Source organism: Hippopotamus amphibius, chromosome 9 (assembly GCF_030028045.1).
Source record: "Hippopotamus amphibius kiboko isolate mHipAmp2 chromosome 9, mHipAmp2.hap2, whole genome shotgun sequence".
NCBI lineage: Eukaryota > Metazoa > Chordata > Mammalia > Artiodactyla > Hippopotamidae > Hippopotamus > Hippopotamus amphibius.
The window spans coordinates 113520003-113529862 of record NC_080194.1 but is presented as its reverse complement, the minus strand read 5'-3'; the positions used below and the strand labels follow the sequence as shown (position 1 = coordinate 113529862).

The 9860-nt window shown below is 58.5% G+C and overlaps 2 protein-coding genes across 2 annotated transcripts; one reads left to right on the top strand and one right to left on the bottom strand.

Annotated features, from left to right (window-relative positions):
* The first annotated feature begins 2171 nt into the window (after nt 1-2171).
* TLCD3B (TLC domain containing 3B) lies at nt 2172-8322 on the top strand. Its single transcript, XM_057750195.1, has 5 exons — nt 2172-2631; nt 3511-3594; nt 6234-6468; nt 6894-6989; nt 7221-8322. Exons 1-5 carry the CDS (start codon nt 2507-2509, stop codon nt 7506-7508), a joined length of 828 nt encoding a protein of 275 aa, XP_057606178.1. The 5' UTR covers nt 2172-2506; the 3' UTR covers nt 7509-8322.
* Nucleotides 8323-8538: 216 nt separating this feature from the next.
* On the bottom strand, nt 8539-9417 carry C9H16orf92 (chromosome 9 C16orf92 homolog). Its single transcript, XM_057750197.1, has 4 exons — nt 9354-9417; nt 8884-9042; nt 8679-8766; nt 8539-8560 (listed from the first exon to the last, which is right to left on the bottom strand). The coding sequence occupies exons 1-4, from the start codon at nt 9415-9417 to the stop codon at nt 8539-8541; spliced, it is 333 nt and encodes a 110-aa protein (XP_057606180.1).
* Nucleotides 9418-9860: the final 443 nt, after the last annotated feature.

Genomic DNA, 9860 nt, shown 5'->3' with positions numbered 1-9860 from the left:
TGGGTGCCTGGAAGACAAAAAAACCACCTCTAGCTGCTTTAATCCCCACTGTCCAAAGTGAAGCCACAACTCCTTCACCAGGTGTGTTGTCCTCAACTGAGTAGTCAGGGTGGCCGGGCTTCACCCATCCTCCCCACAACTCAGCACCATCCTGTAGCCTTGCTCATCTCTGGCTCTGGAGCTATGCAAACATGGGTTTGAAAGCCAATTTTGCCAATTCTCATAGCTGTGTTATCTTGGGCAAGTTTTTTGTCTTTTTTTTTTTTTTTTTTAAATCTCTAAGCCTCAGTTTCTTGTCCCTAAAACAAAGATACTAGCATCTGGGAAGATTAAATAAGAGTGAAATCAACCACCTCATCCTGTGTCCAGCACATAGTAAACACTCAGGAAGTTGGGTCCCTTTTCCCCTTAAGTGAAGCCCTGAGGTCAGGAAGCTAGGTCCACTATTGTCTCTAAAAATGTCCCCCGCTCCGGGGGCCTAAGGCCAGAGTCCTCTCAGGGTCTGTTCCTACAGTATGCCACTAGAGGGCAGCACAAAATTGCAAATGCCAGCCCTTTGGCTAGGGAGGTGATGGCACGGGCTTTGGACAGGCAAAGGCAAATCGTAGGATTACTATTGGGACGTATCTTAGGGTAGGCTTGAAACCAAAGTACGGTTTTGGTAGCAGGGCCCCACGTCACACAGAAGTCTACAGGGCGGCTGGGTTCAGGACGAGAAGGCTGAATTCCAAGGAGGCGGCATGAAAGGCTGAGAAGCAGCTCAGAGGCCAGTGTGGCTCTGGCTGGGCCTCTGACCTGCAGCGGGACCCTGGCCAAGTCACTGGGCCTGGGTTTCCTTGCAGTGGAATGAGGGGCTTGAATCAGCCAACCCCCAGGGTCCTTTCCCACGCGGAAACTGGGCTGTGAAGTTGCAGAGGAAGGGGATCCAGGAGTGTAATAAACCTGAAGAGAAAGAGAGTGACCAGGGCAGCCGGAAGGACACCGGCAGGGGCATCATTGTAGGGCTTGAGGTGGGTTTTCAGAGAGACAGCGCTTCCCTGCCCTCTTCAAACCCTGCCGCCTGGTGTGAGAGGGCTCTTGCGTTTTCTTAACTATGTGACCTTGGAGAGGGTCACTGAAGGCCTCAGGACCATTTCTTGACCTGTAAAAAGGGGACACGTGCCATTAACTCAGTGCTGTTAAAATAGAGGAGATCATGGGACAGTCTTGCAGCGGAGCTGGGACCTAGAGGCACCTCATGTATACATACCTTGGAGTTTCCCTCCCTCCCGTTGGGGTGAAGGACGTGGGGGTCTCTTAGCCCAAAGGATACTGTGTTACGGTGTTTTTATTCCCATGTGTTCCTTACACTCATTCTTCAGAGACAGCAAGATGTACCAACTTCTCCCGCTCCCTCCTCCAGGGAATCGTCTTTCTCTCTCTCTGCCAGAGTGGGTGCCTCTAAGCTGGGACCCCAAGGCTGAGGGACACATGTTGAGAGGCTTTGGCAGAGGAGGAAACAGCAGGCGTTGGCAAAATGCTGGTGGGAAGCAGGGTCCGGCCCATCTGGGGGCCCACGGCCCCCTCCCAGCTGGCCGAAGGGCCCTAGGCCACCTCTCTCCCCAAGAGGAGAGCCGACCCTCCCCTGGCCCTTGTCCTCAGCAGTCCCCTGTGCCTGCCGCAGCGGCTGTCTCTTTAAGGGCCTCCCCCTCCCTCTTTCTCGGCTCCCCCCATCTCTGTCGCAGCCGCCGCCGCTGTGGCTCAGAGCTGCATGGGGAGACGCTGCTGCGGGTCCGGTTTCTCGGTGTCTGGTCGGTGCCATCATTTCCCTCCCCCTCCCCCACCCTCCCCAAGCTGGTGATTTCCCCTCCCCCTCCCCCTCCCCACCGAGGGGGCAGGGGGCTGGGCACTAACTCTCTATGATGCCCCCTTCACCCTCCGGGCCGCGCAGCAGGGACCGTGGTGGCAGCGAGAGGCGGGAGAGCGGTGCTGACCGCTGACCACTTGCCCCACCGCTCCTCTGTCTCCCTTCCCTTCCCTCCCACCCTCCCTCTCTCTCCCTCCCTCCCTTTCAGAGCTGGCACCACAGTCCCACCCCCCACCCCGCCTCCTCGGGCCCTCCCAGCCTCTCCACGTAAGCCCCCCCTCCCCACCTGCCTCTCTCCCTCCCCTCCCCCATCTGCATCCTTCCCGTCCTGTACCCTCTCCCTCTGTCCTCTCACCCAGTCCTCCCGTCCTCATCTCTCTCTCAACCCTCTGGCTGGCTTTCTCCTGCTCCCTTTCTTGGATCCTCCCTCTCTCCAGTCTCTCCCCGTCTCCCCAGCCTCATCTAACTCCCTTTCTCCGGGCCTCTGCTCTGACTCCCCAGCCCCATCCCATCCCCACCCTGTCCCCTTTGTGCCCCTTTCTCTTTCTCTCTCTCCTTCCCTGGCTTGGCGTCCCTTCTGCACCTCTAACTCCCTTCAGCTCAGCCTCCCTGTCCCTTCCTGGCCGCTCGCTCGGCTCCCTGCCCGAGGCCTGAGCCACCATGCTGACCCCAATGGTGGCTGGGGGGGTGGTGTTCCCCGGACTCTTCCTTCTCTCCAAGAACACGCTCCAGCGGCTGCCCCAGCTGCGCTGGGAGGAGGCTGACGCGGTCATTGTCTCAGCCAGGTAAACTGCATCCCTTCCTCTCTGCCCCTCTCCCCTTTTCAGGCTTTATGGGGATGGAAGGGAGCCTTGGCCTGGTGGGGACTGGGGGCTCCTGAAGTGGTTGGTGGGCTCTACCTCCAAGCTTCCTTCTCTCCTTGCTGCCTTACTTGCTGTCCCAGGAGACCTCATCCAAACCCAGCCATCTGGTCTACTAGTATTCAGCCTGCTCCCCTTCCCTTTCCCATTCACCCTCCCACCCTCCAAAACACAGCCGGCATGTGACTAAAACATTCCTATAGGATGTTAGGGAACCAGGCAAGGGGCACAGGGCCGTGTATTATTGGGGCATCTGTTTGGGGGAATGAGGGACTGAGGAGTGAATGGTGGAACTCTACACAACCCTAGAGTTCTAGCTGGAGTTGGGGAGGGGAGTGTGGTGGCAGGCAAGGAGAGAGTGGGACAGTGCCCAGGGGGCAACTGAGGGGCCATGGGATGACTGGAATGATGACTGGGCAGCTGAGTGGTCCAAGAACAGGCCCGGGGGCTTCCCCCTGCCATCCTGTGCTGTGTCCCCCCACCCCTCCCCTGGAAGAGACCTTGTCATCAGCCAGTCGTCCTCAGCATCATCTCACCTCACAACAGCATCATCTCACCTCACGATGACCTCCCTGGTGTCCTCCTAAGAGGAAGGCGACTCAGTGCCCCATGAGGAATGGGCGAACTGAGGAGTAGAAACCGGGCCAGTCCAGGAGCCTGAGGTCATGGGGCTGAGTCCTGGGCAAGGCAGCCTTGGGAAAAGATGGGCAGGGAGCACCCGAGAAGCACAGACGCTGGGCAATAAGGAGGAGAAACCAAGGGGCACATCTCCTCCCTCTACCACTGCTCCCTCTTCCTCCCTAGGCTAGTGTCCTCTGTCCAAGCCGTCATGGCCTCCACAGCTGGCTACATCGTCTCCACCTCCTGCAAGCACATCATAGATGACCAGTAAGTGCCATGAGACCACCTCAGCCCCCGTCCCAGCAGCCTGTGTATGTGTGACCCCTGAGTACTCCAGATCATCTAGGGGACTTCTTCAGTGGTCCCCAAGCCCATAACTTGGGCCTAAGCAAGTCAACTGCAGTAGCTGCAACTCAACAGCCAGGGATAAATTTACCCACATCCTGTCCTTAAAGGTCAGAACCAGGAGGAGAAGGAGTGGGGAGCAAAAAGGATTCTCAAAGCAGCTCCTAGGTTTCCTGGCCTCTTGGACCACAGTAGGTTCTGAATGTCATTTCCTCCCCTACCTCCTCCCACCCTTTCACCCCTCAGACCCCATTTCCAACGAGCACCCAACTGGGGTGCTTCCCTACTCATGCTGGGCTCACCCCTCACCTCCTCCCAGAATCCAGGTGTCCAGCCCCAGCTCAATGCATGAGAGGGACAGATGACACAAACAAGGCCACCAGTGGTTAGGCAGTGGGGTGGAGAGTGGAGGGTGAAGAGGCCAAAATTTGGCACTGGGAGCTGCTGCAGTGCCTGGTGTTTGCCAAAAAAGCCCAGGCCTGAGAGGTGGGGCAGGAGGAGGGAGGAGAGGGGCCCTGTCCGTGGTGCTGACGGGCCAGCTCTAGGTTGACCCATGCGCTGCTGCTGCAGAGTTGCCTGGGAGGGTGCTGATGGCACCCCACGCGTAACTTCTAGTCCTGCTCCCCTCCTCTGGTGGCTGCTGAGCCCCAGGGACATTGTCTGGATGCTCCGACCTAGAGACATCCCCTCCTTCCCTTGAGTACTTTCGTCTGTGGAGTGAGGTCCATCCCTAACTGCAAGGGCTGCTGCAAGGAGGACTTAACTTGTGTGTGTCAGAGTCAGATGCCTAGAGCAGTTCTGGCCACACAGAGTGGATGCTAAACTCTTTCTTCAGAGCCCCACGCGGGGACTTGGCTTCCTCTGGTCCTCTCCCCGCATTCCCACCCCTGAGTCCAAGATGAGCCTGGATCCCCTCACATTCCCTTCTCTTGCCTTCTTACAGAGGTCACCTCTCAGCTCTTACATTTTCTCCCCCCACCCCAGTCTGTTCTTGTCCCTCCCCCCTTAATCCTCAGGTGGGTGGGAAGGATCAGGGTTAATCACAGGGCGACAGCTGTTCCTACCTCTGAGCACCTAATTGCCGAAGAGGGTGGGGAGGGGTTAACCCTTCACACTGAAGCCCAGGGCCTGGAGGGCCTGGACCCCCACAAACAAGTAATGCCACTGTGTCTGCTGTGGCTGTGTCTCCGGGCCACTCTCTGCTCTAACTTCTCTCGAGCCAGTTGGGCCCCTTTCCACCTTCCTGCCCTTCGTCTCTAACCTGGGCTGCTGTTTCCTGTCCTCTCTCTCTCCCTCCTGGTCACAGGCTCCAGCATGGGTCTCTGCTTCTCTTTTCCTGAAGTCATCCCTGCTACTGTGGGCTGCCTGTGCCCTTCCAGGCCAGTCTACCCCAGGGCTCACCTTCTGCTTCCATCTCCCCCGCACCCCGGTCCTCAGCTGGCCTGCCCCCCGGTCTCCCTCCACTCCTTCCTTCAGCAGCTCCTCTTACTCGGTGCTCACATTCGTGTCCTTTCTGGCTGACACTGCTGTCACCCCTCTACCGAGCTGGGTGAGTTCCCCTGGGCCTGCCTCTTCGACCTCTCACCCCCATCTCAGACCTGTCACAGGACTATGGATTTAAGAGAAAGTGCTTCATGTGCTGACTCGAGAAGAAAAATGCAATGTTGCATATTCGTGTACTTTTCATTTTTGTTTACTCTCAAGGTCCATGGGACTGTCTCTGCTCCTGGCTCCTTTTGCTCAGCGTTTTCTCCTTAGTGCTTGGCTGTACCTGAAAAAGCAAGAGATGGGGCCACATTCAAGCAGAACGAGCAGTGCTGACAGCACCACCTACTCCCCAGTGGGGCCCGTCTGTGACCCCTGTCTCGAATCTTCTAGGGGACAGCAGAGCTGAGAGTGAGGGCTATGGAGCCAGACTTCTCATGTTTATCCCTTGGTCAAGTTACCTAGCCTCTCACCTGTAAAATGGGGTGACAACCCTACGTACTCTTTATAGGCTTTTTGTGGGGAGAAAATAAGTTTGTACATGTAAAAGGGTTAGAATATTAGAATAGTGCCCGCATGTAATAAGTAGTCAATTACTGTCAGTCAATAAGCTCTCCACCACCCCCACCTCTTCTGCTGTAATTCGTCCTGATCTCAGCTGTCTCTCAGATCTGGTCTGGCTTGTTTTCTCACTCTATCTTGGCCCTCAGGTCTGTGACTGTCTTTGGGGCCCTCTTCCTTTTTCTGCCACCATATTGCAGAGAGAGAGAGAGGGAGAGAGGGAGAATGTGAATGAATGAAAGAATATGAAGCATGGGTGGGTTCTGAGGTCAGTCGGCGTTTGGATCCCAGCCCTACTACTTACCTGCTCTGTGATCACATGACCTTGGGCAAGTTTCTCACCCTCTACCCTCGGGTTCCATCATGTAACTTGAGAGTCCACTTCCGTCTCAGGGCTGTTGCAAATGTCACTTGAGATCTGACTCCCATGACACATCCAGCATGGACCCCAGCACCTGGCAGCTGCCCTGTCCATCTCCTTTCCTCCTTGACCCCTCTCTCTCTCTGCCCAACAGACACTGGCTTTCCTCTGCCTACACACAATTTGCAGTGCCCTACTTCATCTACGACATCTACGCCATGTTCCTCTGCCACTGGCACAAGCACCAGGTCAAGGGGCACGGAGGGGATGAAGGGGGAACCAGAGCCCCGGGCAGCACCTGGGCCGTGGCACGCGGCTACCTGCACAAGGAGTTCCTCATGGTGCTCCACCACGCCGTCATGGTGCTTGTGTGCTTCCCGCTGTCGGTGGTGAGTGGGGGCTGCGGAGAGCCAGTGCTCAGGCCAGCGCTGCAGGAGCCGAGGAAGCCTTAGGTCCAGGTCCCAGCAGCCTGGCGGGCCCAGGATGGAGGGCCCCATGGAGGGTTTACTGAGCTCCAGCCCAGTCCCAAACAGCAAGAGGGTGGATCACACCCGGCTGTGGTGCTTTGGAGCCGCAGTTACATGCCACTGCCTCTGAGACTCAGTTTCCTCAACTGTCGTATCAGGGATATCATCTCACCTGCAGGATGATTGGAGGGATACAATGAGTTAATGCTCCCAGATTTGCGACTGTTCACCTGTGCTCGGACTTTCAGAGTGAAGCATCTCCAAAAGAGACAGAGAGGAGAGAGGCAGGACAGGTGCTGCCCAGGAATCCAGGCTCAGGCCAAGCTGTTTTCTGCCTCTCCTCTCAGGTGTGGCGTCAAGGCAAGGGAGATTTCTTTCTAGGCTGCTTGCTGATGGCAGAGGTCAGCACCCCCTTCGTCTGCCTTGGCAAGATCCTCATCCAGGTGAGCGGAGCGCTGAGGGTGTGTGAGCGTGACAGGAGGACAAGGGAAGGGCGGCCCCTTTGGGGACCGATCGGGGATTCGTTGAAGGACAGATGAAAAGTCGGTATAGGGGAGGCGTCAGGGCGGAGGGGGGCGGGTGGAGGGAGTGGCGGCCCGGGGGGCTGCGCCGGGGGCGTGGTCGGAGCGCCCCGCCCCTCACGCCGCCCCTCTGTCTGCCCGCCCCGCCCGCAGTACAAGCAGCAGCACACGCTGCTGCACAAGGTGAACGGGGCCCTGATGCTGCTCAGCTTCCTGTGCTGCCGGGTGCTGCTCTTCCCCTACCTGTACTGGGCCTACGGGCGGCACGCGGGCCTGCCCCTGCTCGCCGTGCCGCTCGCCATCCCGGCCCACGTCAACCTGGGCGCCGCGCTGCTCCTCGCCCCGCAGCTCTACTGGTTCTTCCTCATCTGCCGCGGGGCCTGCCGCCTCTTCCGGCCCCGAGGCTCCCGGCCGCCCTCTCCCTGCCAGACCCAGGACTGAGGGTGGGGCCGGGGGACCCTCCCCATCCCACCCCTACACCGCGGGGACAGGGCTCTGGGGCTGCTGGGTGCGTAGCAGCCAGGGGCCTCCTACCCTGACAGACCCCCGGGAACTGAGAGATGGACTCCGAAGGGGTGGGGACACGTCCCCTCAGGGGCTGAGGGCAGGGACCAGGTGAGATGGAAGGCAGGGAGAGGGGACCCCGCCTCACAGTGCCTGAGCTGAGCGTCGACCCCCTCCTGCATACCCCCTTTCTCCCTCACCTCCCCCGGGCCCTGGAGAAGCGAAGGAAGAGGAAGAAGGTGCACCCCTTCCCATCCGCTTAGGGCTTGAGGCTGTGGGGAGACTGAGGGGACCAGGACTCAAAGAATTGTGGGGGAGGCCCTGCTGCCAAGGCCATCCCAGCCCCCCTGCTGCAAACTCCTCTCAGCTCCCCGTCACCCGGGAGGGAGGGGGGACACCCTGTCTGATGCCCATGGGCTCGCTCTGGGCCGGCTGTCCCCATCGATGCTCTCCGGGGAGGCCAGCCTGAGGAATCTTATTTATTTTATTAATTCATCCAAATTCAAACTCGTTTGTTGGGGTGGGGGAGGGAGGTGGCTGCGAACCCCTCAGCCTTCCCAGTGCTGAGCAACCCCGGGGGCAGGTGGGGGGGGGGCGCCCGGTCCCTTCCCCATTAGGCTGCACATCTTGCCCTCGGGCCCTGGCATGTCCCTGGTGCTACAGACCTCTCAAGACTTCCTCCAGGCTGGGGTCGGGGGACCCTGGGAGGTGCTTTACCGACGGCTAATAAAGACGAACTGCGTGAACGCCACCGAGGCCCTCCTCACCCAGTTCTTTGGGGCTGGGAAGGGAGCAGGCGCCCGAGGATAGAAAGCACGGTGACTGGTTGCCCGCAGGACAGGGCAGGACCCCCCGGGGCTGGTCGCCGAGCAGTCCAGGAGAAAGCAGCCGGCACTTTTCTTCATCAGCAGGAGCGGAGGGCGGGGATGGGCCTTCGGGGCAGAGTCCAGGGCCCTCGTCCAGCTTTTTAGGCCCCTTTCTTGCAGCTCCTATGGGGTGTGGAGATCAGAGGTGGGAGGTCACACCACCTCCCCGGGTTTTGGGTCCTTCAGCCTCTCCCAAGGAAGGTTGAGGTAGGCAGGGCTGGGGGAGGGCGACAGGCCTTACATGTGTGTGCAGAACTGGAAAAGCACGAAGAAGAAGGCCACCACCAGAGCACCCACCAGGATGTGATGGAAGAGCCTGGAGTCAGAACCTATTAGACAGTGAGGTGAAGATAGTGGCCCTGGACTCGCCTCCAACCAAAGGGCCAAAGGCAGCTGTCCTCCAGGCCCTGGCTAGGAGGGCAGCCCCTTCTCAAGCTGGGTCGTACCTGAGTTAACAAAGATGACAGGTCTCTCTCCAATGAACTGGGCCAGGGCCAGGAGCCTGGCTTGGTCCGAGTCTGGGTAATCAAAGAAGTCAGCTCTGTCTAGGAAGAGTGCAGACTCTGCTCCCTGGGCCAAGGCCTTGGCACTCTCCGGGCTGGGTGCTGGGGACCCAGAGCAAAGTCTATGAAAGAGCCAAGCAGACCCCTACCCCCACCCAAGAGGCTGAGGCAGACCCAGGACCTGGCCAGGCCACACAGCCTTAGTACAGCTGTGGAGGGCCTTAATTTTGTTCCAGGAACTTCTTGAGGGTCATCTGAGCTCTCCATGAGAAAACCCACGCCAGGCAGGGAGGATGGGAGAGAAGCGTGGAGAGCAAAGAGAAAAGCCCAGGCTTGGCCTCCCAGCCTCTCAGGGGCACGAACCCCGCACTGCAGGCTTCCTCCTTCCCACTGCTCCCAGGACAGCTTCCCACCTGATTTTATGGTCCCCAGCCCAACTAGCCACATCCACACCTGGGCCCACTGCCATGGCCTCATCACCCCTCCACTCCTGTGACGGGTGAGGGCTCTGTGATGTCACAGCCCAGAGCCATTCTGATCACACACTCTGGGGGGAGGGGAGAGAGAATGCTAGGATCTGGGACCCTTCCCCCAAGCCTCTGAATCCAAAGGGAAGAGATTGGGACCCACAGAGCCTTTGGGTTGATGCTGATAATAGAACAATAGGATTGAAAGCCCCAGGATTTACAAATGGGGGACTTGTTCAGGCAATGTTGCTGAAAGCTGGGACTGAGGAAAGCTGCATTTGTATAGCAGGCACAGTGGATTCTGGGGTTGCGGGGGAGGGGGGGGGAGGGGCGGTGGGGACAGAGCTAAACATCTCCAGTTGTCCCTTGGATCTACCACAGATAGCATTCATTGAGCACCTGCTACTATGCCAAGTACTTTACATGGACTGACTCATTTAACCATCATAACAT

Bases quoted from the DNA above. Each gene is read 5' to 3' on its own strand.
- C9H16orf92 (XM_057750197.1), bottom strand. From the start codon at position 9,417: ATGAGGCCATGGCAGTGGGCCCAGGTGTGGATGTGGCTAGTTGGGCTG. The intron at 8,767-8,883 runs GTACGACCCAGC...ACTGTCTAATAG, and splicing joins TGTCATCTTTGTTAACTCAG to GTTCTGACTCCAGGCTCTTC. The intron at 8,561-8,678 runs GTAAGGCCTGTC...CACACCCCATAG, and splicing joins TTCCAGTTCTGCACACACAT to GAGCTGCAAGAAAGGGGCCT.
- TLCD3B (XM_057750195.1), top strand. From the start codon at position 2,507: ATGCTGACCCCAATGGTGGCTGGGGGGGTGGTGTTCCCCGGACTCTTC. The intron at 6,469-6,893 runs GTGAGTGGGGGC...CTCTCCTCTCAG, and splicing joins TGTGCTTCCCGCTGTCGGTG to GTGTGGCGTCAAGGCAAGGG. The intron at 6,990-7,220 runs GTGAGCGGAGCG...CCCCGCCCGCAG, and splicing joins TTGGCAAGATCCTCATCCAG to TACAAGCAGCAGCACACGCT.